Here is a 25,295-nt window from a genome sequence, read left to right as displayed (position 1 = left end):
AATATTGTGACGGATTCTACAAACGAAGGCTGAATATGTCATTGTTTTGACAATGACTGAGGATGTTAAAGTCAAGAGGTTCTTTGAGAACTTGGTGTAGTTCCGATAGTGTCAGAACTTTGAAGCTATATTGTGTATGACAATATTAGTGACATATTTCAGACCGCGGAATTAAGGTTCCACCAGAAGACCAAACATATTTAATGCCGACTCATTTGGAAAATGAGTGATGCGTGAAGACGCAAATGAATTGCAAAATACATACGTTTCTGAGTGTGTCAGAACCGTTGACTAAAGCTCTCCCTAGGGCAAAGTATGACCAACACCGAATGCCATGGGTGTTAGGTACATTACAATGTAATCTAGATTATTGACTCTAGTGCAAGTGGGAGACTGAAGGAGATATGCCCTAGAGGCAATAATAAAGTGGTTATTATTTATATCTTTATGTTTATGATAAATGTTTATATATCATGCTAGAATTGTATTAACCGAAACATTAGTACATGTGTGATATGTAGACAAACAAGAAGTCCCTAGTATGCCTCTTAAACTAGCTTGTTGATTAATGGATGATTAGTTTCATAATCATGAACATTGGATGTTATTAATAACAAGGTTATGTCATTGTGTGAATGATGTAATGGACACACCCAATTAAGCGTAGCATAAGATCTCGTCATTAAGTTATTTGCTATAAGCTTTCGATACATAGTTACCTAGTCCTTATGACCATGAGATCATGTAAATCACTTATACCGGAAAGGTACTTTGATTACACCAAACACCACTGCGTAAATGGGTGGCTATAAAGGTGGGATTAAGTATCTGGAAAGTATGAGTTGAGGCATATGGATCAACAATGGGATTTGTCCATCCCGATGACGGATAGATATACTCTGGGCCCTCTCGGTGGAATGTCGTCTAATGTCTTGCAAGCATATGAATGAGTTCATAAGAGACCACATACCACGGTACGAGTAAAGAGTACTTGTCAGGAGACAAGGTTGAACAAGGTATAGAGTGATATCAGAAGATCAAACCTCGGACAAGTAAAATATCGCGAGACAAAGGGAATTGGTAATATATGTGAATGGTTCATTCGATCACTAAAGTCATCGTTGAATATGTGGGAGCCATTATGGATCTCCAGGATCCCGCTATTGGTTATTGGTCGGAGTGAGTACTCAACCATGTCCGCATAGTTCTAAACCGTAGGGTGACACACTTAAAGTTGGATGTTGAAATGGTAGTACTTGAATATGGAATGGAGTTCGAATATTGGGTCGTAGTCCCGGATGAGATCCCGGACATCACGAGGAGTTAGGAATGGTCCGGAGAATAAGATTCATATATAGGATGTCATTTTATGTAAAATAAAATGTCGCGGAAGGTTCTATGGAAAGTTCTAGAAGGTTCTAGAAAAGTCCGGAAGAAACCACCAAGGAAGGTGGAGTCCACATGGGACTCCACCTCCATGGCCGGCCAGCCCTAGATGGGGAGGAGTCCCAAGTGGACTCCTCCATAGGGGGCCGGCCACCCCCCACATGGGAGGTGGAAATCCCACCTTTTGGTGGGAGTCCTAGTTGGGCTAGGTTTCCCCTCTTATGGAAGGTTTTTGGTTCGGGTCTTATTCGAAGACTTGGACACCAACACTTGGGGATCCACCTATATAATGAGGGGCCAAGGGAGGTGGCCGGCCACCCCAAGACCACAAGCTGGCCGCCCCCCTTGAGTGGCCGGCCACCCCCTCCCAAACCCTAGCCGCCCCCTTCTCCTCCATATCTCCCGCGTAGCTTAGCGAAGCTCCGCCGGACTTCTTCACCGCCACCGACACCACGCCGTCGTGCTGTCGGATTCAAGAGGAGCTACTACTTCCGCTGCCCGCTGGAACGGGGAGGTGGACGTCGTCTTCATCAACAACCGAACGTGTGACCGAGTACGGAGGTGCTGCCCGTTCGTGGCGCCGGAACCGATCGTGATCAAGATCTTCTACGCGCTTTTGCAAGCGGCAAGTGATCGTCTACCGCAGCAACAAGAGCCTCATCTTGTAGGCTTTGGAATCTCTTCAAGGGTGAGACTCGATACCCCCTCGTTGCTACCGTCTTCTAGATTGCATCTTGGCTTGGATTGCGTGTTCGCCGTAGGAAATTTTTTATTTTCTATGCAACGTTATCCTACAAAATGCACATATCACACTTCTACCCTTTTCCCCGTCCTATTCATGTGATGTTACAGAACCTTAGAGGACACACACACAAACAAAAAACTCGAAGAGAGATGAACCAATAGCTAGAACAACTCATCTAGCGCTACACATCTAATCTGATCCGGCGAGTTCACTAGTAATCCATATAAAATCAATAATATCAAAAACATGAGTAGGGCTAAACATGGGTACATCGTCGTCCCTAGTAGCGCTAGGAAACTTCCTTCCATAACTCGTAAGTCCTGATGATCGCACATGCTATGACTTTGCCACAATATTTGGCGCCCACCATGGATAAAGAGGTGCGAAGACCCATCTCGCAACACTGCATATTGTAGTGCGTAAGTTGTTGGCATTTTTTTCGAAAAGGGGATATGACCCCAGCCTCTGCATCGTGATGATGGCATAACACTAATAAAACACCATCACACGAAAATTACACCCAATACAAGTGGTACACCAAAAATATTGTGGGTCCAAATTTCTCATATATTCATGGTCACGATCCAGAAGAGTACAAAAGATTCAAGATCCTCCACGGTCAAATGAGGATTCATGAGAAATCCAAATTCAAATCAACTACCTTAAGAAGCAATTGCATATCTAATCCTGGTACCATTAGAGGTCAGCAATTTATTTAGTAGGATTCTTTGTTTCTTGGCTCATCTTACTTAATCTACCCTATCTAGGTTTCAGCTTCTATCTCTTCGTCTTCTACTCTATAAACTATGTCATAGTCTACTCCTTTGAATCCTCTAGAAAGATTTGGTTCATCGTAGTATAATTTCTCCATTGGGTTAGTCGTCAAGTTCCTCCCCAATCTTCTTATACTCTAAGGAAGGGTTTAAGATGACATTTAATGAGTATGACTGTACTCAACAAGTCCTAACGGGTGGTTGTTTGATGCCCTATCTAAAGTGGTGGATCGATGATTCTAGAATTATGCAAAATTTTGAAAACAATTTCTTACAAAAGGTAAGTTTTTACTAAAACATAGCAAGCGGCATTGGCATTTTTAAACGCCTAGGCACAAATCTTTTCTTTTCAGTAGATTCTCGATGTATGCGTCCGGAAAGGGGAAGCAGCACCGATACGTCCGGCTCATCCACAGCTCTCTCTATCGACTCCTCCTTCCCGGGCATAGAAGATAAGATCAACGAGTTATGGTCTAAGCCCTTTCTTCTTCCCTAATCCAAGTAAGGGCAATACAAGGCAGAGTACCGCCATTCCCTCCTAGCTTCGGATGCCAGTTCAGAGCTTTAGAGAGAAGGTTTCCCGCTTGCATTTCACCCGTAATCACTTCATTCGCACTAGCCTGAAAAAAAAAAAGGAGCCAGCAAAAACAACGCCTGGGAAAGTGCAAACCCGTCCCTTATTTTCACCATCAGATCTAACCATGACAAGAGCTATGCAATGCTCGGTTTCATAGCTTGGTATTTTCTAAAGAAAAGTAATCCGACAGCTAACTAACAAATATCATAGTTTTTCTCATTTTCTAGTTTTACAAGAAAAAATGTTAGACCTGTTTCTCCAATGATGCTTCAGGAAAACCATAGTTTTGAAGAATACTTCTGTTTTAAAACCATAGTATTTATCAAATCCAAGCACTTCAAAGTATTTAATACTTATTAAGTATTTTCTCTAAATACTTCAAAATACTTTAAATTGATATAGTCGCGGCTCCCAAATGGGGGCCCAAACACTGAAAATTGACGAAAATAAAGTTTTCCATCCAAATTTTGATTATAGTACAAGTTGAACGGATACAGCTAGGAGTAGCCCATGTCCTACTCGCCGTCCTTCGGGGCGCCTAACGGCCCCGCTGCATCGTCACCGACCACCCTCTTCCTCCGTTCCATGAGCACGACGTTCACGTGCCTCGTCGTGGAGCCGCTGGTGCTCCTCCGCCATGAGATGGCTAGCCCTTTCTCAATGGGCGCCCGCTGGATGGAGATGTCGAACCCGGGCTTGTGAACTCCATAGCTCCGGGCTTCGAAACAAGGTTATTTTACGCTGAATTTTTCGTCTAGGGCAAAAAAAAATCTTTCACTTCTCCATAGCTCTGGTTGGACGGTGCTGGCACTCGGCCGCAACAATCAAGGTGAAAACAGGAGACGAGTTTTGTTGTGTCACTGGATGACGGGTCCCATTCCTCCAGATTATCACCGTCATCATCCATTTGTGTTGAATTACTCCTTTTCTGCTTCGAACACCCGGACAAAAGCGTACAGCGTAGTTCACGCCACCCACTTGGCCGCGGCATTGGTTGACACTGACAGCCTAACGACGGAGTAGATATCCATCATCGAGTAGTAAACATAGTTCGTTTTGCTTTCCTGACAAAAATTCATTCCTTTATGATAGAGATTCAAAGTGGGCATAGAACTAAAGGAAAATATCTCCAACTGCTCCAAAGAAAGAGCCGAATTTGCAAGGCGCTAGACGCCGACGAATCGCTCCAACTCTCCATTCTTCTTTCAACTGGATATTTCTAGCTGACAAGGATTTAAGTTGCTGCTCCCGAGTGTGTGTGATATCATGTGTGCGGCCTCGGCGGCGGCGCGGCGACGATGGATTTCCCGTGGCTGGACCTGCCCTTCACCTTCCTCACTCTGCTCCTCGCCACCCGCCTCGCCTACGACTACTACGGCTACGTCGCCGCCACCATCGCCGGCAGCTTCTCCCTCCAGATCTTCCTCTTCTACTGCTTCGCGCGCTGGTACAGCCAGACCATGCGCCCCCGCACCGACCTGCTCCCGTCCACGTCGCGGCGGCATGACGACGGCGGCAGCGGCGCCACGCCTGTCCTGACGCCGCTCCTGGAGACGACGGCTGGAGCTGGAACCGGAGCCGGCGCCGCAGCGGCCTCCGGGACCTTGCTGGCCAACCGGTGCCTGGCCTTCGTGTTCATGGTCTTCGTCCCCCTCATCATCGTCATCTTCGAGAAGAGCCAGGCGGACGTCGTGGCCTACGGGCTCTGCCTCGCCAACATCGTCGTCATGGTCGTCTGGCTCTCGCCCGACTCGGCGGCCACGTTGGCGGCCACCAAATCGTTTCTGACACTCAGCGATGACGAGGAGGACGACGGAAGCGCCGGCGCCGAGGACAAGTGCTGCGTCTGCCTCGCCGGCATGCGGGAGGAGCATGACCTCCGGGACCTCACGCGGTGCGGCCACCAGTTCCACGACAAGTGCATCGGCAAGTGGCTCAAGTCCGGCCACCCGACGTGCCCTGTTTGCCGGGCGTTGGTCGTGCCGCCACAGCAGGCCACACACGCTGACCCCCACCATGACTCCATTAGCCCTGTCTAGCTCTGTTTCTGTCCTGCATCCAATCAAGAAATCATTCCTGGAGAAGATCGTATTCTGGCAACGGTTAAGTGTTTCTTGATGCTGTGCAGTTTGCCGAACCAATTGTTTGTGTCTACTGGAAATGTTCACTTGCAGCCTGTAAAAAACATATCTTGCTCTTAATGTTTCATACCCATGTCTTACACGTTTTGCGAAAATGTGCATTGATTGTACATTCTGTGCATACAAAGAGGATCCGAGAAACAAAATCATACAGCTGCCAAAATCATGGTTTTAAATCATACAGCTTTAGGCTATAGCCGTGGCTTCTCAAACCAGCTATAGCCCGGCTATAGCTTGGCTATAACTGACTATTTAAGGGATTTGCCACCTTTAGCCGGGCTATAGCAGTTAGCCGCATTATGCGGGAAAGGCTATAGCCGGCTATTTAAACAGTAATGCTACGACGGGAAGGGTTACGGAAACTCTACGCGCTCACGGGTCTCCAGACGTGGCGTTAGCGTGGAATAGAAACCGCTCGGTGAGAGAGAGAGAAAAAAAGAGAAGGAAGCGGAAAAAATGGCATGCAGAGTAAAATCCCCAATCCCATCTCCTAGCGACAGAGGGATGCTTCTTGTCGCGGCGGCGCAGCAGGGCCAACTCTTGGTCGCAGGCGGCGTCTCGCGGAGATCTTGGACGCTGGAGGCGGCGCGGCTAGATGTTGGTCGCAAGCGGCGTCGCGGCAAGCTATTGATCGTAGACTGTTAGGCGGCGGCCGCGTTGAGCTGCTAGAAGGCAACCGGCTGCGTGCGAGCTGTTGGACGGCAGACGGCGGCGCGCGAGCTGTTGGACGTCAGGCCGCGGCCTCAGCGAGCTGATGGATGGCGGGCGGCGGGCTTGGCGAGCTCGTGGTCCAGGGCGGCACCAGGCACAACATGGTTCCAACATGGACATGGCAGGTGAGCCCCTCCTATGTATTTAGGTGCTGCATTTTAACTAGTAAAAGACTTTTGGCTAAGATCAATTTTGCTGTCTCAACTGACATTCAGATTTGCAGGATCTGCCGCTGCTGCTGGACTGCTGGTATACTGATGAAGCCAAAGCCAGTAGCCAGAGAATGTACCTGCTGGCATACTGAAGAAGCCAAAGCCAGAGCATGCCTTTCAGGCCTGAATCTTCACCTAAAACAAGCCCACGATTCTGAAGTTGGATAGCTCAACTGTTGTCGCAGTTATAATAACATACATTGGAACTTCAGAAGAATTTGGGATGTGTACAAAAAGATAAAAAATCTGAAGACATTTGGTTCTAAGTTTGTAACTGGCATGTTATAGTCTCTGATCTTGTAAATTAATATACAAGGTTATTAAGTTCATGACGTTTTAAAGGATTGTAAAGCTTGTCCTTCCAACTTGTATGTTGTGATCTAAAATTATGAATAAGAAACATGTTTGCTGGAAACTTTGTTTATATATTGTTGTTATGTCATGATTTGTTGAGAATGAAAAATTAAGAGTATCAAGCTGAGATACTAAGGCTGTGCTGCTGATGCTTGAGCCAAGAAGAGCATAGAAATGCAACATTCTGTTTTCTAGGTGAAGGAAAGGATTTTCTAAGGATAAGTATATCTGCAAGTCACAGAAAGTTTAATGAGGCTCACCTTTACTCCCAACCAAATACTTCAACCATTTCTACAAAATAAAACATGGCAGCACTGAAACAACATCCATTACAATGTTCCACTCTCGGCAGTTCATAAACGTTGCAACTCTAGATGTGGAGAGAAAAGAAAACAAATAGATGGATGGTCTCCTTAAATTACAGTTGCCGGGTGCAAAAAAAAAAGGATTACATAAAAAATCCTTAAATTGTACAACTCATGTCTCTCTCTGATCCTTCGTATCGTTGATCCCTTCAGTTCCATCTGGTACTGCAGCTTTCTTGGTTGGATTGATGTCGCAACTACTATAGTGCCCAAGTTAAATAATCCCTGCGACAAACAATTAATAAAATTTAGATCTTAAATATTTATTAGAAACAGAGAAATTAATAAAGAAATATACCCCAAATGATCCATACGGTAGTGGAGTTGTCATGCTTGGATTTATGTTGCTAGAACTAATATCCAGTTCAGTATCTTGAAGTAAGACATGTGCTTGAACTTCACCTCCTCTTCAAGTTCCACATTGCTTTTCTTTTGTTGCTCGATTCATGCCACTCGATTCTTGAACACTTAGGAGTTTGATCATCCATTCCTACAAATCATAAAATATTTGATGATCAGGTTTGTGCTCTACTAGTATTTAATGAGATCACAATAAAACATAAAAATACGAATGATTTTACATAAAGCACTGTAACATTTATGATATGATTACTGGTCTGCCATAAGCTCCATAGGAATAAGCAATAAGCATGAATTTGGGGCGATCAGGAGCGACGGCAAACCTGTTTGAACTCGAGCAGCTCGGCCGGCTGCACGGCGGCGAGGTCTAGCTGCACTTTAAGGAAAACGGTGAGCTACCTATACGTGGCATGGAGTTCACGACGGCATGAAGGCAGCTCGATCTTCCCGATCTGAACCAGGCGTAAAACTTACGGCGCAGTTTCCGCTTTTGACATAATTAGTGGCACGTCCGGCGACCGGCGAGCGGCTCGGCGGGGGGCACAACAGCGAAGTCTACCTGCGGGTTGAGGAAGATGGTGAGCCAGTATCCGCGTCCGGCCGCTCACGACGGCGCGATGGAGGCGTGGTGGATCTCAACAAAGGGCAAAACGTACTGGGCAGTTTGAGCTTTTCACTGCAAAATTAGCGGCACGTCCCTGCTTCTTCTTTTCTTTCGTTCAGCCTCCACGTCGGATCCAGGCCTTGTCAGCGCGTAACTCGTCCGTAACTCTCCGTAGGGGTAGCATTATTGCTATTTAAAACAGATGCCAAAATCCTTTTATCTCCCAAAACTTCTGCAACTCATATTTGTCGTGAATGAATATCGGTTCAGTAAGGATATTCTGCAATGGAGTTGAAACTAAATACAGTAAACTGCATAAACAAATAACTACTACGTATTACAGTTAGAGTGCCCAAAAAACCATTGAGAGCTCATTTGATTTACAGGATTCGTATACGGATTATACTGGCTTTAGATTTTATGAAAAAAAGTTCTACACAAACTGTTTGATCCATAGAAAAATATCAAATATGAACTAGTCATATAAAAATCTTGTATTGTAGATCCTATAGGAAAAAACATTCCCAATTAATTTGACTTTTTAGAGACTCTTTTTTTAACTTTTTACAAAAATCTTAAAGTACTTATAGAAATAATAAAGAAGATTAGATTATCAGATTGAGCTCAAATGTTTCCTCTTTACTCAACAAATTATGGTTCGTTTGCAGAAACTGTTTTGATTTTGACTTTAGCTTTTTGGCGATATTTTGAACTAAAAAACTTATTTATGGAACACACCTAGTCAATGGGCCCATATGTGTAGATTAGGGTCAAGTGTTACATCTAGGGTCAATAGTTGGTGTTTCTGTGTTTACAAAACCTCAAAATTTGGGTGTGTTGTTACCGAAACCCATTAGGTGTGTGTTCATACAATCTTTCCAAGGGGCGGGCCAAAACTTGTACAAATCCTTATCGGTCTGACAAACTACTCACTCCTTTTGGGCTTATAAGTCTTCTTGATTCTTTAGTACAACTTTAACTTCAAATTTAACTAAGAAGATATAATTTATATGATAGAAAAGCCCACCGAAAAAGAGAAATGCCATTGTCCCCGTGCACTGTTTCAATTTTTTTTTGGCACATCAATCAGTTTCAGATTTCTTGAACATAACGAAACAGAGTGAAACTTAATACACAAATCTCAAAGCACCAAACTGAGTGAAATCCACAGTGCAAACATTCACGGGACTGCACGGAACTTCTGCTGATCTCCAACGCAAAATGACTACTTGATGCAATGGGCACCTCAACGAAAACATAATTTCCAATTTTTTTTATTGCTATATACAAATTTCTTTCGGGACCCCTTCCACCAAGGCTGGTCATAGTGGAGAGTAACTTAGACTAGTAACATATGCCATGTTACTAGTCTAGGTTACTACCTTTATAGTGGGTAATAACTAATATGTGGTGTCATGCATTGTGTTATTTATTATGTTGTAGACTCATTTTGCCTTGGGGTGTGTGATGTTATGGTAACATAGCTAGTTACCACCTCACACTTTTTTTTATTTAATGGCATGCCATGTCACCAAAATGCTTTGAGATGTGTGATGTTACTAGCTATATTACTCCCGCTATGAGCAGTCTAACGTACTACCTCCGTCCTTAGACTAGTCATAGTGGGGAGTAACATAGAGTAGTAACATGCATATGTTACTACTCTATGTTACTACCTCCATAGTGGGAAGTAACATACGTGTAGTGTCATGCAAAACCATATTAATTAGGTTGTAGACTCATCTAGTCTTGGAAAATGTGATGTTATGGTAACATAGCTAGTTACCACAATGCTCTCTTTCCTCAATTAATGACGTGCCATGTCATCAAAATGCTTAGTTGGCATTGCATGTAGCTCTATGTTACTAACCAAGTTACTCCCACTATGACTAGTCTTAAATAAATTTACGTTTAGACATGTCTTAAGTCAAACTTTATTGATTAGTATCATTAACTCTCTAGAAAAAACAATAGCATTTATGACACCAAATTAATATCAGCTACAGTGTAATAATTTGATGTCACATATTTTTGTGTAAACATTTAGTCAAAGTAAAAAATGTTTGACCTCCAAAAAGGAAAGCGTATACTTATTCTCAGACGGAGGAGTAGTGTGTGTGTCAGTGTGTCAGTTGGACATACTCTCTCTACCCCAAAATAGGAATGCATATAGTTTTTGGTCAACCTAAATAAATTTAAAGTTTGACCAACTATATAAAAAATATAAATATCTAAAATATCAAATGCACTCCATATGAAGATATATTTCATAATTGGTCTAAAAACACTGATTTGGCATAATTAATGTCAATACACTTTTCTATAGAGTTGGTCAAATTTTGGAAAATTTTGTTCTTGATCAAAAACTATATGCATCCTAATTTGAAATAGAAGGAGTAGTTTACATAAATACGCTTCCCTTTGTTATCATCGAAAAATAGTGTAGCACGCTGCAAATTAACTACCTCTGTCCTCACCAACATCAAATCCAAATTTCAAAACACACACACAAGGCTGGATAATCCGAGCAGTTCATGGTGCGGCCATTAAGCCTGATCCAAAATTTGACCACGTATGCTCCAAGATGGCCAGCCAGCTTGTCGCCATCGACACGAGCACTTGCAGTCACACAACACACTCACGCACGCCGGCACATTTGGAATTACTTGTTAGGATTCTATGAAGCCCATAGACCAAGCCATGCGCTAGCCTTACAAAATCACTGCAAATCGCAGCACCTAGAAAACAACATCGGATTCGGCGCCGGCCGGCATGCCGCTCAAGCTCGCGCTCATCGTCGCTGCTCCGGTGGGAATAACCTGTGCCATACTGTACCTGGCAGGTGTCCCCTGGAGAATCAACATCCGCATCGCCACCTTCCTGCTCGTCTTCCTCTTCGTCGCCGGGCTGTGCGAGCGCGCGCGCGCTCGCGCCAGGTTGCGACGCCTGCAGCATGAGCAAGATCCGGAGAGTGACCAGTCCATGGCGGCGCTTCCACGGGAACCGGCCGTCGGGCTAGGACGGACTGAGATCGCCGGTCTGCCGGTGTACAAGTACGAGAAGCTGGAGCGCGGCGGCGGAGAGGGCGACCAGTGCGCCGTGTGCCTCGCCGAGATTAGGCCAAAGGAGGTGGTGAAGCAGCTGCCGGCGTGCACGCACCTGTTCTACGAAGGGTGCATCGACGTGTGGCTGTGGTCGCACCGGACGTGTCCGGTGTGCCGGTGTCCGGTGGAGGTCTCTGCCGTGCCGGCTGTGGAAGTTGCCGCCCGTGCTTTGTAATCTTATCTTCCTGGTATTGGCTTCACTACATTTTTGGTTCTGTTTCCTCTCAATTTTGTTGCACCATTACAAGTAACTTCCTTGACGTTACTGTCCTGTCGGAAAACCAGTTCCGTGCGAACTCGGCGTCCAGGGTAGAGTCGGACACGTTCCCCCGTTTTTGCCTCACATTTATATACAGCTCTCAATATAAAGCAGGTCCAGCAGAAGCCGAAGCAGACGCCCTCGTTCCCCATCAATCTCGATCGTAGGACAGCCACCGGTCGTATTCGGAGCAAAAGAAACCTTCTAGCTGTCGCCGGCGACCAGCATGGAGGTCGCCGTCCGTTCTGTGTGGGCCGAGAACTTCAAGGCCGAATCACGGCTCCTCCACCAGATCGCGCCGCTTGCCCGGCACGTCGCCCTAAATGTGAAGTACCCCGGCTGCGTCTTCGGCCACGGTAATGGCCGGAGCCACCGCGACCTCACCGCCGACGAAGAGCGCTACGAGGTCATCCGGGCCAACGTGGGCCTGCTCAGGCCGCTGCAGGTGGGCATCGCCGTCTGCACCGACGACGGCCGGCGCTTCGCGTGGGAGTTCAACCTGCGGGGGTTCGACGTCGCCTCCCCAAAACACGCGAGAGACCCCAAGTCCGTCGCCTACCTCGCCAGCCACGGCGTCGACTTCAGCCGGCTTCCCCGGGACGGCATCGACGGCTTCAGGCTCCGCTGGCTGCTTCGGGACTCCGGCCTCATCAGAGCCCGGCCGTCGTGGGCGACCTTCACCGGCGCCTACCACGTCGCCTACTTCGTGACCATGATGTACGGCGAGAAGCTCCCGGACAGCGTCGACGACTTCATGAAGATGGCGCGAGACCTTATCGGGCGGCAGTTGTACGATGTCAAGCGGCTGGCGCGGGAGCACGATCGGAGCTGCGTAGGCGCGCTGAGCAATGTCGTGGAGAAGCTGAACGTCATGCCGCCCCGTGAAGGGATCTCCAAGTCGAAGCCTGCCGGCACAGGTAGCATGCTAGCGCTACTGGCCTTCGAGACGTTGAAGCACAAACTAGGCCCTAACATGGAGAAGTACCGCCACGAGCTCTGTGGGCTTCAGGTTGTCTAAGGGCAATTTTGTTTTGAGCATCCAGAGGAAAACTCTAGAAAAAGGCCGACCTTCGCGAAGGAAGGCAACTCACTCCGCACGCGACAAGTGGCGCGTTGTGGTGCCAGAAAATCTCTGGGAAGTGGTCTCCCTGCTCGCCACGTGTCGCAAGGGGAAGCAAGGTGGGGATGGGGGAGCAGTTTTTCCCTTTTTCTTCTAGATTCGTTTTTTTTTAAATGAAATATCTTGAGAACCGTAAGTCCAAATTGCGAACCGTTTTCACTTTTGAGATCCTCGCGTCGAGATCTTCGAAACTAGATCCCATGTTGATAGGTTTGGAGATACTTTTTTTTTGTACTTTCAATAGTAGTATGATTGTACCTGTGGTGTGTCTGCTTGTACTGTGTTTCATTTGAAAAATCTTGTTTTTAGTGTGTTTGGTGCAGTTTTTCCCTTTACTCGCTTGTACTCGCCGTGTGCGGGTACTGTGTACTTACTGTGGCATGCACCTTTCGTGTGTGCAATGCGTCTGTACATGTACTTGTTCGTGTTCATTGTACCGCTTGTATGCGCGTTTGTACACCTTTCGTCTGCGTGCATTGTACTTGTACTCGCTCGTGTGTTCAATTACTTTCGTGTGTTGTGTGTCATTACTTTCGTGTGCACGACATGCTCGTGTGCGTATTTGTGCTTGTACTTTCGCATGTGTGTTCAATTACTTTCGTGTGTTGTGCGTATTATCAGCCTTTCGTGTCTTGATTTATCACTGCTTCGTGTCTGATTTGTACCTATGTTTTGATAAGAAGAAAAAACGAAGACATACACTTGTATGTAGTGAGCTAGCTGCATCGCTTTTTGTACTTGATCATGTGAAAGTTAGCTGGCTAGCTTTGCTATCGCGGGCGTGCACGTACTGGGTCGAGCGGAGCGAGGCGGAGAGCGCGCGTACTAGCGCGCGGCCGTGCGCGTATAGGAGGTGGCGCCATACGCGGGGACGGGACGGGACGGACTCGCGCGGGCAAGTACAGCTCGGCGCGCGGGAGACGTTTCGTACGATGCCACGCGTCGTACGTACGTGAGCTAACCGGACCTTTGGGAAGGTCGGCCTCCAGGGAGCGATACCCGCATCCAGATCATGTTCGGGGCTTACGTGAACTAGATTTTGATGTGCGCCTTGGCGCACGACCCCGTGTGACTCGTGTAAAATATGAAAATGATCATCATCTACATAGGTAGCCCATTGTCACAATATATGGTAGCTTTTCTCAAGACAACTAATTTCATAGAACAAAATTTTAGAACAATTCAAACTCTTGTTCTGAGGAAGAATAAAGGTCAATACATAATAGGAGGTCACTTCGGCATATGAGGAAGAGCACTTGCTAATATCAAGAACAATAAAACATTTGGAGCAGACTTTCTAGTATTGTGGCCAATTATTACGGCAGCAAGGAGATGAGGTCCCTGCTCTAGTTCTGAAATCCCTCGCAACCGGTCACAATCTCGGCCACCTGGTGCACCTCCGTAGCCTGTGCACACGGCCGCGAGCCCAAAGCATGTCCTCCTATAACTCCTACACTCCAAACAACAGCACGCTCACGCTCACGCCCACCGCTGCAATACCCTGTTGAACAATATGTAGTAGGCACCATCATTAAACTTTCAAAGTTCAATAAAGACTTAAAGAACACAGCCTTTTTAGGCCACTGATATTTTAATCCATTCAAAAGTTATAAGAATCAATAACATCCAGAATTGCAGACAACTTCCTATCTAACTGATTTCAACATTCACAGACCTGTTTAACTTTAAGATCTGGAGACACATGTCTCAATCTAAGGCATACATCTCAGATGTTAATGGTACTGTTGTAATAGCAAGCAATATCGAAATGTTAGAAAGCATTTCAGTGAAATCAGAGAAGAAAGAATTAAGTCAAGCACATAATGAAGACCATTAGCTTATCCCCGACCTGTATAGAAGAGAACTGTCAAGAAGATGGGCAAAGTTCCTAACAAACATTCCTTGGAATCAGTCAACACTCCCCATGCAGCAACAACTATCAGTAGTACCAAGCAGGGTGAACCCTCGAACAGTATTCTCAATATATACCAGAAGATAAAAATCATACCTTTTCTTCAAGGAAAAAAAAACTATCAGACAAGTAGAACAAATATGTAACAAATACAGATAAGTATCAAACAAACTAACTTAGAACCAGCTGAACAATATGCAAGGCTACCTACAAATCTAAAAATAACTATCCACACATATTGGTGAAATGATCAATGATCGTGAGAAGATTTAGATGTGCGCCTTGGCGCACGGGCCCGTGGAGCTCGTCCTGTTGATTTTGTATGTCAACGATAAAATTTAGCTGCCAATGTGATAATACATTTGCTGGGTTTTACAAAACTATGTTGTTAGGATGAAATTAGGTTAAAGCATAGAGAACTACAAACGGAGTACCGAACACATATACATATAACCAGTGAAATAGGGGAAGATTTAAACTCTGATGCCTGCATAATATTTATCCACACTTTCTCTAACGCCCCATATAGGGCATGTCACAAATGGCGTAACGGAAATACCAGGTCTGCAACACCATTCATATTTATGGGAGCCGGTTTACACTTCTGAAGTTTAACCTTAGACTCATCCTGCAAAAAAAACAAGACAATAAGTTTAACAAAAAAGCATAGAGACAAAGGATGAAACACGTCTGTTTTTTACACAAGCGTATTTTTTTAAATGCGTGATAAAGAAGAAACTCTATCAATACATATGCAATTAAAGTATTTGTCTAGATTGTAGCGCCATTCTTAAGCGCGTATCACCGTTGTTGCCAAAAATGAGTGAAAAAAAGTTGAACAACAATATTTTAGAAGAAATTTCTAATTCTAGAAGCACAGCAGATCCTCCTTGGATCTGAGGCCTTGACCTGCAGGCCCTTACCCATTTTGTTCCCAAGTAGAGATAGCGTCTTAAGTCTTAGCTCTTCTAGAAGTAGCGTCACATGAAGCTGGTTTGATCTGAAAACAAAACTGGCATAAGCTATATATGAGTTATAATTAGTTAATACGGTGAAGAAATCAAATAATTTAGGGTGCCTCACACACATGAAGCAACTCACTTGTCCCAGGATTCCTCCATTCGATTGAAGAAAGGTAATGCATGGTATCATATTTAATTTTCAGCTAGAATTTCATCTATAGCCGAAAATATCATCCATCATATGTTTTATACACAAATAAAAAGATCAACTCAAACTGTGAAGAATATTTGTAATGAAGAAATTCGTTTTCTACTACGTGGATCTACTCCTTACACCACTGCGATAGAAAAACGGAGACATCTCCATGTAAGTTATGCTACATTGTGCAATATCTTTGTATCATTATATATTAATTTCTGCAATAAACAGTAGCAACTAATAGATGATGGTTATACCATGCTTGGTATGCATACCTGATATAAACCCAATATCAGTACCCTTTTATCTTGTTTACTTCACTTCTTTTACGATGGAGTAGACACCCTACCAAGTAGTGCCAACCTGAGAAAAAGCAAAGACAAAAATGGGAACATGCTGTTTACATGGTTACAGAAGTTGTCTGATAAGTGAAGAAAGAGCATATACCATTTTGTTTTGCAATTTTTCTTCTAAATCACTCCTCACTTGAATAGAGCAACAATGATCTGCTACACTTAGTTTTGTAAGGTGCCATTACCATAGCCTTTGAATTAATAGGAACCAAAAACTCCTTGCCATATCACACAAAGCATCAAATGAATGCATCTGGGAGGTGCATGGTTTTTCACAACCCTTAGCACTTTTCTCTGATGCTAAAGTTTCATAGGATAGTTTTTAATTGTTTTAGACTAATTCCTAGATAGCATATAGCATTCCGCAACATGCATACCTTGCTGAACAATAACCATGTTGTTGCCCATATCATTGGCCATTGCTCCAAGTCCAAGCGCTTAAGTACTAATATAAAAACCAGCCTGAACAATCTTTAAATAGAATTTCCATGAGAATGTTACCAATATACTCTGGCTTGAGTGCTGGTGACCTGTGCATCCACAAGAAATACATCCCAGCTTCAGCAAATCCTGAACTATGGCGGTGAAACAAACAAACTTTACACATAAATTTCTGAAATAAATATTGGGCTGCAAGGGAATCATTGCCTGATGCAGTTGATCTAGAGATGAACAAATGAAGGCATGGCAAAATTTTACCTACCAATTTGGGCCGATGCATGCCGTGGACTCGCCACAATGCTGCATGCGGGCTAAACGGCGTAAGGCGGCGCTGATCTCGGCGACAACAACATCAACGACATGATTCGGGCGCTGTTTCCGGCAATGGCTGCGCCGGCGTTTACCGTGTGAGACATCGCTGCCTCCTGTCGACGTGACAAAGGTACAACTCTCATCTCGCACCTCACCTAAAATGTTTAATAACAATCCATGAAAGGCCAAGAGTGGGCAAATTTCAAAGAAAATGCAAACTAATTATAGGAATATATCAAAGTGCACACCTAAAGCTTTGTAGCATCTACACAATTTTTTGAACAACTACAATTAAGTTTTTAAGCTGGATAATTATCTATCTAAACCACGAGAGTGCAGCATATCCTAAATACAATTAAATGTTAGAAGGGGTTGTGGCTTCAGATCCTTCTCTTTATCTAAATAATACAAAATCTAGGGGACCAGTTCTGATATCCTCAAAAACAACACGGACTCTTCTCTTTAGTTCTTACCCTGAACGTAGCAAAGAAAGAATCACTCGTATGGCAAAAACTTAAATATACACTATAAGGGAAATTAAAATAACCATGCTTCTGGTCCTAATAAGGGAGAAATATGATGCGTCTAGTCTCTGCCTTGTTCTCAAGGCTAAAATCCATTACGAAACAACATTTGGCTAAAATAAGTAATATCATTTGATGTTTCGCTGAACTATTGCACAAAAGATTGCATCTAGATATCTAAAGGAAGCTTCAAGTCTGATTCCGCTAGAAGCTAAAAAACACAAGTACCTAAATCTAATTATTTGAGTACCAAGGAATTTGCAGTAGCAATGATGCCAATTCTAGAATATCTTTTGGTTACATTCTCTCATCACAACAGTAAATTGTAAGATGCAACTATTTTTTGGAAAATGGTGAGACCATACATCCTATGTGATCGAGGTCTTCGTTTCTCCCGAGTTCCGATTTCTCCTTGGTATCCAAAAATATCTCAAACTAAGGTGCATATGACACATGCAGCCGATTGCCAAGAAATACATGATCATCCAATTTAATCTTTGCAACGCTCACAGCTGAAATCAACATGAAACAAAAGGAAATTTCTCATGTGAATTCACACGATAGCAACTTCAACAGATTGGAGCCTCTGCACAAAGTCAGATATAAATACATATGCGTTGAATAAGTACAAACGAGAAAATGATTATACATCAGTCAACACCATATCAGTGGAAAATAAAAGATCCAAATTTGTTGGAGAATAGTCTAATTACTGTCCATATCAGATTACCAAATAAAGTAGTAAGTCATAGATCTCAATCCTAATGTTGTACGGCAAATGGCCACCATGTAAACTAAGTTCTGCTGCATCAGGTTACCTTGTTCATTGATTTGGATTGTTGTGAACTGGTGCCTTCTTTGAAGATGTTGATTTACATCATCTTGCAGAAATATTAATTTTGGTGGGGGGAAAAGGGAGATGACTCAATCAAGTGCTGAAGATAAAAACGACGGCTCACAGCTGCCTTCTTCTCATCCTCCTATCAAGTGCCAAGGAACAGAAAACAGGGTAAGGGAAGAGGACCATGGGACAGGCCACGGTTGCAAGGGATGCGAGAGAGGAACCTGGGTGTAGGAGATCTAGATCAACCGCCACTTGCTGCTCGTCCACCTCCGGCCCAGCGCTGCACCTCGCCGCTGGTCCACCTCCATCCAGCAACTCTCTGGGAGTAGGCCACGAGGAGGAGGGATCAGCAGATCGGCGATGGAGGCACGCTGGCGGAGCCTCCCTCCATGTCACTCGCCGTCGTCGCCGCAGTCGCTGCCGTCGCGCAGGCACACGCTTGCCTCCGTCGTTTCCAGCCGCGCGCTCGCCGCCGCCGTCGCCAGGCGCCGCGCCTTCGCCGCTGCCGTCTCCAGGCGCGCGCTCGCGGCCGCGTCGCCGTCTCCCAGCGCGTGCTCGCGCTTGCCGCCGTCGCCAGCGCGCCTTCGCCGCCGTCTTCAGGCACGCGCTCGGCTTCGTCCCCGGGCGCGTGGTCGGCGCCGCCGCCGCTGCCCTGTTCTCCTCGGTTGGGGATAGGGCGTGGAAATGAGGGGATTGGGGAGCAGCCTCACGACGCACGTCGCCGCCGTCTCCAGCACGAGCGTATCCAGCACGTCGCCGCCGTCTCCAGCACGAGCGACGACGACGGGGTGGCGGCGCGAGCGACTGGGAGGAGGCGAAGCAGCGGGGGCAATGGGGCGTGCGAGGCCTGGGATTGCGGAGGAGGAAACCGGCGACGGGATTGGGATAGGGCACGACGCCGCCAACGCCGGGCCGGATGGGCTTCATTGACCCGTGGATAAAAAGCGGGTCGCGCGAGGGCCTCGTTTCCTACTACTCCACCAGTGAAAAATAGACGGCCAAGATTCACCTGCTGGTAAGATCCGATGGCCCACAGGCTCAAAACGCATCATATACAACGTTAGATACGATACATTCTTGCAATGGCCTCCCAAAGTAGAATCTACACGTTTGCTTGTAAACCACTATTTTCCAGCGTCTTCTCAGCAAGCAAAACAATTTACAGTACGTAGTATTTTACTAAAGGTGTAGGAGCACTCATGTTAAGTATGCACCTCAAGTCCTCATGCTGTACTTAATTTTATTTTCTTGTAGACTTGTACGGTTGGCCTTGTTTGGATATATCTTGTACGGTTAAATTTATTATACAGTATGTGAAAGCGCCAAATTGTACAAAGATGTAGGCCAGTGAATGGGAATATTACATTCACAAAATGAAGTGCAATTTAGCGTTGCGTTGTTAGCATGGATATCAAGGTTGAGCATATAATGAAGGGTATAATGATTGAATATCAAATTCAACAAAGATGACATGACATGGCCGGAAACATTTTTGTTTCAAAACAATCGAAAAGGCAAGGGCATGTTTTCTGTAGCATGGCAGGCATACATCTTAACATCACTCATCTATAAAGAAGTTACAATGCAGTGATCTAAAATACTAACAGTTTCAAGAAAATATGCGTCATTGGACCAATCCAAGATCAATCCGAACAGGCAATCATGCATGTATGTCTAGAGCGAGACAATGTAGACATAAGAGGACATCATGTTTGCTTGCGAGGTGTATGACAGGATGCCTTGCATAGGACTTAGTTCTTGTGAGTGATGCGCATCTGATCGGCCCCGATGCCACTAGCACGCAAAAACTGAGTCACCCTGGGTAGCAGCTCATTTGTCTCTGAACATATGATTTCAACAATCTCAAGCTGCTCACATGTAAATGATCTGTCTTCCAGCTCACCAGAGATCACATACACACACGCCTACCAAAAAAAGTTTTATCAGCATGGTACATGCATCAACATTAACTTTAGGATCCAGAATGTGGCAAAGATCACATGCCTGGTCTAGTTTGAGAGTGAGATTCTTCAGACAGGGTGAGTTCTGAAGGAAGACTATCAGTGCAAAGAAGTCCGCATGGACACACGATGTATCAACGGTCAGGTTTATAAGATTTCTGAATGTCGGACACCATCGGATATTCTTTTCCATGGTCAGCTGCACAAGATTAAAAGGGTTATGACACAACATCAAACTCATGCCATATTCTTTATGATTCAGCCAAACTTGCAAAATATCAGGAGGGAGCTAACAGTGCATAAGTACTATGTCTGGATGAGTGCACACTGAAAATTTTAGAGCTAAGTGGATATGAATAAATGGCAGCACAAGAATAAATCATGCTGACAAAATATACCACATATTAATCAATCATACACTTGTTATTTTCCAAGAGAGAATCGTTAACATGGAGAATATGCTAAAAAACTGCAATAATTGCTTCCCATGATAAACTGATCAAGTGATAGCAATTTCTGAAGTACTTTGCACTGGTTTTATGCCTTTATTTTTCACATCGTCTTGAAGTAATAATAATGGAAGCAACAATATAACCCAGGTATTATATTGCACTAAGAATGAATAGGAAATTATAATGCAAGCTACATTATAACCCAGGTATCGCACTAAGAAAGAACATGAAATGCTCGAGCTTTATTATGAAATCATTCCTGCAACTAAGATATTTTGGTCATCGATCTGATGAATGTACAAAATGAGCATATGAAATGGAATACATTTAGTTGACACAGTGAAAAAAATTGTCATCCTATCATGAGGTTTGGTTTGCGATTATGCTACGTACGTAATCAGTCACCTAGCATAGCTGTTAAGAATCATGGTCTCATGGCTAAACAAATAGGTGGATGCCTGGAGATCAATGCAATACAGTGATGTACTGAAAAAGGAGGCATGGTGGCAAATAGTGATGCCAACTCAAGAACCATACCTTTGCATCCTTATAACGGAAGTCCAAAGTAGCAACATGAGACAGGCCACCCAGAAACTGCCTGATATCATCAGCATCACAAGCTTTGACATGTCCCGAAAGCAATACTGATGCAGTCTCTAGGGATGCCATGTTCTTCAGTGTAGGTAGCCTGGCCACCGAAAGATCACACTCGATGGAGACAGAAATGGCACTTGCAGCAGAGATAGAAACTGGGTCATCGTGATCACATGAGAACATAACTTCCTCAGCGAGGATGAGAACCTTCACCGTGTTGGAGAAAATCTCATGGTCCATCACGAGGCAATCGGATAGGAACAGATATTCCAGTGCCGGGCAGCCATGTTGGAGCTGATCAAAGAAACCTGGGACCAATCTAGCACTGGAAATATGCAGCCTCCTCAAGAAGCTCGAAGTGAATACCGCAGGGTCGAGCTCCAGTTGATGTTCCCGGCTGAGAACCTTGACGGCCAGAGCATTCCACCGTAACGCATGGAAGATCCACAGGTTGGCGTCGGCGGAGCCAGCGCTGAGGTCCTCGGTGCCACCCGCCAGGCTGTAGTCCAGCCGGAACTCGTCCAGCCCAACGCGGCTGCGTAGCAGCAGGAAACGGGTGACGAACTTCTTGAACATCGCCTCACGCTCGGTTCTGTCATGGGCAGCGGCGCTGTCTTCGAAGTCCTCGAAAGTCGCGTTGATGATGGGCACCTCCCGCCAGAGGTTGCGCCAGCGCCGCGCCAGGAAGCATGTGTGCACGGCCTCGCGTGAGCTCAGCTGGGACATGATGCGGCGGAGGACGTCGTCGGGGAGGGCGCCGATCCTCTCCGGCGCGCGTGGGACGCGAGCGCGAACCGTTCTCCGGTTGTCCGCCGCCGCCGCCATGGTGGGCAGAGCTCAGACCGTCAGACGCGTTTCGTCGAACAGGTGGTGTGCATGGAAGCTGCGGCATGAAAAAAATCAAGAACCGAGTGTAAGCCGTAGAACCGCAGTTCGGGGCAAGATTTGGGAGAGCAAGAGGAACGCAGAGAGAGAAAGATCAGAAGAAAATGATCATCGGCGGAAGAAAAGGAGATAATCAAGGAACGGAGGGTGGTAGGAATTGGAGAGCACACCACCTCCAGTGCTGCGTCGGTGAGTGCAGTGCTGCGTCCCCGAGTCCAGATCTGGACCGAGACGCTGTCACCCGGCTTTGACAGGCAGCAGTTACTTTCTAAACAGAGCTAATCATCTGGTACACTGTAGTCCCTCCTCCTTAAATTAGGACAAATTAGTTAAAGTTAAACTTTTTAAAGTTTGAGCAACTGTATATTAAAAATATCAACGTCTCAAATTTTAAATGCACATACTATGAAAATAAATTTCATGATGGTTCTAAAATATTAATTTGGGATTATAACTGTTAACACTTTTTTGTATATATAGTTGGTCAAACTTATAGGTGCGCCCATCTCATCTCTTCTCTCGCTTCTTCGCTCGGTGCCGAGAAAACCCTAGCCAAACACCTCCATCTTCCCTATCCATGGCGCACAACCACGAAACCAGCAGCAGCAGGACCGGCGGTGAGGAGGGCGAGTTCACGCATCGCCCGTGCAACCTAACTATGGGCGAGGAGGAGATGCTACACAAGGCTCGTCTTCTCATGAAGCATCGGGCCCAATGGAACTCCCTGTCATGGGCGACGAACAACACGGAGCGGCTCCGTTTCTTCCAGTGCAGGCAAGAGGCGAAGCTCACGCGCTTCGTCGGCCGCTTCAACCGCATCGGTCGACGTGTTTCGTGGTCCGAGCATAATTCCGACTAGATGCTCGCCCAACACGGCTACCGGTCGGACCCTCCGTAGCGCGCTATTGTCCTCATCGTTGGCTCGTCGGGCTCGACGAAGCGTCGGCGGCATCGTCATGCGCGAGACGGGTGACTCTTCTTCCGCGCGCGGCGCTGCTTCACCCAAAGAAGGAGAGGACGGTGAAGGACGAGGTGCTTCCTTCGCCGCTGCCCAAGCGCCTCTACCTTCGGATCCCAAAGAAGAAGAAGCTGGTCATTCCCCTGCCGCCGCTGAAGAAGGAGAAGGCATGGTTGGAGCTCGAGCTAGAGCTCCAGGCAGCGTACCACAGGTCGGTGACGGTCCAGGCGGCGCTCTTAAGCCGTTTTGTCAACACCGCCCCACCGGCCGGTGACAGACAACAGCAATGTTATCGACCTCGACGAGGGGTCTATGGGGCCGGCGCCGGCACCAACGACACTGCCTAGGACGACAATTTTGAGGCAGGCGGCACCTACAAGGCCTTCTATTAGTAGTTTAGTTTTTATCTATGTCTTAGTTTATATTTTGCAAACTATGTACAAATTTAAACGAACTTTGGCGTAACGTGACTTGGAAAGTTTTGGCAGCCTTTTGTGGCCTTTATTTGGTTGACTGCAAAAGTGGTGCCTTTATTTGGACATAAAATCCTAGGCATTCATGTTTTATGTGAACTGAATATGGGACGCCCCTACTTTACTTTTTTGCATGTACTGTTGGATAATTAGGCACAATTTTCATGATTAATTCCAGAATATTAAGCATGACGACAGTAACTACTAACATGTGAAACTCGAACATACTAAATGCAGTGATCAACATGAACAGTAGCAGAGCAAACAGTACAACATCCATCGCTAAACAGATCGCGATATGTCGCACGTACCGATCTGGTGGAGGTGGCGGTGAAGGTGTAGCAGATGATGTTGCAGCAGTAACGTAGTTGATGACAACGTTCTTGATGACGGGGACGATGGGTCGTAGTAGACGGCGTTGAAGACGACGGTAGGCAGCACCGCCCGACTTGGACGGAAGGCGACCCGTGATGAAGAGCTTGAGCAGTCGCGCAGAGCGCTTCCCAAAAACCTAATTCGCCCTCTCCCGTACAGGATCGCAAGGACGAGCGGTTCCGGAGACCTGCTCTCCCGTTCGCCGATGCACGTCGGCGTGCGGGATGGAGTAGGCTACGATGGCGGCGCAAGTAGAGAGAGGTGGAAACCCTAACTCGTATATTAGATGTGTTTCTGCGGTAGCCGGGCAGGAGATTATATAGGCTCGGGAAACCCTAGGCAACGTGGGCCACACCCATGTCGCACGAACGTTTCGAGTCGGTTACAGATAGCTCACGAAAAAGTAAGGAAAGTCTCGGCTCGAGGCTCAATCCACTCACCACGAGCGCGGCGCGCGCGTCGTGACGTGTCGAGTCGAGACGAGACGAGACGAGACGAGACGAGCGAGCGAGGAGGAGGAGGAGCGCGCGCGTGTAGCACTCCTATTCTCACTCACTTGCTAGTGGTGGAACAACCCACCTTATAAGGTGGTCTAACTTCCTCCCAACTTTCCATGTGGGACTAAACTTCCCACCTCTTGCCACTCCCTAGTGAGCTGCCACCAACTTGGGCTCAAACTCACAAGGCTGCCACTATGTGGGCTTTGAGATTTATAGGAAAACTGAAATCTAATTTGGGCCACTAAAAGTGGGCCCAATATTTCAACAATCCCCCACCAGATCTCAAATCCCCATTTAGAGATTTACCAATACTCACTGCTTGTTTATATACCAGTGTTTCAGCGGAGACTGTTAAGTTGAACTTCCGCCTAGAACCTTAAGCTACATCCTTTCACACTTGAACAATGGACTAAGCCTTGAATTGCAAGTTTTGCGTGAACAGGGTTTCACTTAAAGTCATGACCAGTACATGGCTGCTAGTAGCCTACCCTGCGGGTGAAGCATATGCGTCATACTTCGTGGTCTCTTCATGATTTTACTAGAGATCACGCAAATCTCATAGATTGCGACGTTTAACAATCAGACTCATATAGGTGTGTTATTTCAAGAATGCTCTGTAGGACAGCATCTTTGCTAATATAGCCAACATAAACACATTAAGGCTTGTTGCCAACCTGCCTTACAGCAATTGAGAGTTGTGCAACTTCACATAGAGAGGGTTACATAATACTCTCCTCAATTAAACCACTAGTTTGTTCTTCCCAGGTCCTAATTCACGGGATCTCCGATCACAAAGGTTGGGTTACCACTATGGTGTAACATCAACGGGTCTCAAACCC

The 25,295-nt window shown here is 45.8% G+C and overlaps 4 protein-coding genes and 1 long non-coding RNA gene across 8 annotated transcripts; 3 read left to right on the top strand and 2 right to left on the bottom strand.

The window, feature by feature from the left end:
- Positions 1-4,563: 4,563 nt before the first annotated feature.
- Positions 4,564-5,704, top strand: LOC127313994 (E3 ubiquitin-protein ligase Os06g0535400). The gene has a single exon (XM_051344458.2). It carries the CDS (start codon positions 4,780-4,782, stop codon positions 5,518-5,520), a length of 741 nt encoding a protein of 246 aa, XP_051200418.1. The 5' UTR covers positions 4,564-4,779; the 3' UTR covers positions 5,521-5,704.
- Positions 5,705-11,000: 5,296 nt separating this feature from the next.
- LOC127312143 (E3 ubiquitin-protein ligase ATL9-like) lies at positions 11,001-11,507 on the top strand. The gene has a single exon (XM_051342602.2). The coding sequence runs from the start codon at positions 11,001-11,003 to the stop codon at positions 11,505-11,507; it is 507 nt and encodes a 168-aa protein (XP_051198562.1).
- Positions 11,508-11,817: 310 nt separating this feature from the next.
- LOC127315515 (probable CCR4-associated factor 1 homolog 9) lies at positions 11,818-12,609 on the top strand. The gene has a single exon (XM_051345998.1). The coding sequence runs from the start codon at positions 11,818-11,820 to the stop codon at positions 12,607-12,609; it is 792 nt and encodes a 263-aa protein (XP_051201958.1).
- Positions 12,610-13,830: 1,221 nt separating this feature from the next.
- On the bottom strand, positions 13,831-18,785 carry LOC127313992 (uncharacterized). Of its 4 annotated transcripts, XR_011749095.1 has the most exons (9): positions 18,480-18,785; positions 18,233-18,394; positions 16,841-17,926; positions 16,515-16,667; positions 16,232-16,290; positions 15,547-16,147; positions 14,561-15,251; positions 14,387-14,453; positions 13,831-14,212 (listed from the first exon to the last, which is right to left on the bottom strand). It is a non-coding gene; the product is annotated as an uncharacterized lncRNA (long non-coding RNA). The 4 variants fall into 4 exon arrangements; XR_011749093.1 differs by having other exon boundaries at positions 14,387-15,251; XR_011749094.1 differs by having other exon boundaries at positions 13,831-14,453.
- A 902-nt stretch (positions 18,786-19,687) lies between these two features.
- On the bottom strand, positions 19,688-22,415 carry LOC127313991 (F-box/FBD/LRR-repeat protein At1g78750). The gene is made up of 4 exons (XM_051344456.2): positions 22,324-22,415; positions 21,209-22,148; positions 20,263-20,418; positions 19,688-20,183 (listed from the first exon to the last, which is right to left on the bottom strand). Exons 2-4 carry the CDS (start codon positions 22,088-22,090, stop codon positions 20,010-20,012), a joined length of 1,212 nt encoding a protein of 403 aa, XP_051200416.1. The 5' UTR covers positions 22,091-22,148; positions 22,324-22,415; the 3' UTR covers positions 19,688-20,009.
- Positions 22,416-25,295: the final 2,880 nt, after the last annotated feature.

The sequence above is a fragment of the Lolium perenne genome, chromosome 7 (genome assembly GCF_019359855.2).
Source record: "Lolium perenne isolate Kyuss_39 chromosome 7, Kyuss_2.0, whole genome shotgun sequence".
Lineage (NCBI taxonomy): Eukaryota > Viridiplantae > Streptophyta > Magnoliopsida > Poales > Poaceae > Lolium > Lolium perenne.
The sequence above is the reverse complement of the archived record's forward strand: the minus strand, read 5'-3'. Positions and strand labels throughout refer to the sequence as shown.

Excerpts from the sequence above, each read along its gene's own strand:
- LOC127313994 (XM_051344458.2), top strand. The coding sequence starts at position 4,780 with ATGGATTTCCCGTGGCTGGACCTGCCCTTCACCTTCCTCACTCTGCTC.
- LOC127312143 (XM_051342602.2), top strand. The coding sequence starts at position 11,001 with ATGCCGCTCAAGCTCGCGCTCATCGTCGCTGCTCCGGTGGGAATAACC.
- LOC127315515 (XM_051345998.1), top strand. The coding sequence starts at position 11,818 with ATGGAGGTCGCCGTCCGTTCTGTGTGGGCCGAGAACTTCAAGGCCGAA.
- LOC127313991 (XM_051344456.2), bottom strand. The coding sequence starts at position 22,090 with ATGGCGGCGGCGGCGGACAACCGGAGAACGGTTCGCGCTCGCGTCCCA. Across the intron at positions 20,419-21,208 it reads TCCGTTATAAGGATGCAAAG|CTGACCATGGAAAAGAATAT; the intron begins GTATGGTTCTTG and ends AATCTTGTGCAG. Across the intron at positions 20,184-20,262 it reads TCACTCTCAAACTAGACCAG|GCGTGTGTGTATGTGATCTC; the intron begins GCATGTGATCTT and ends TTTTTTTGGTAG.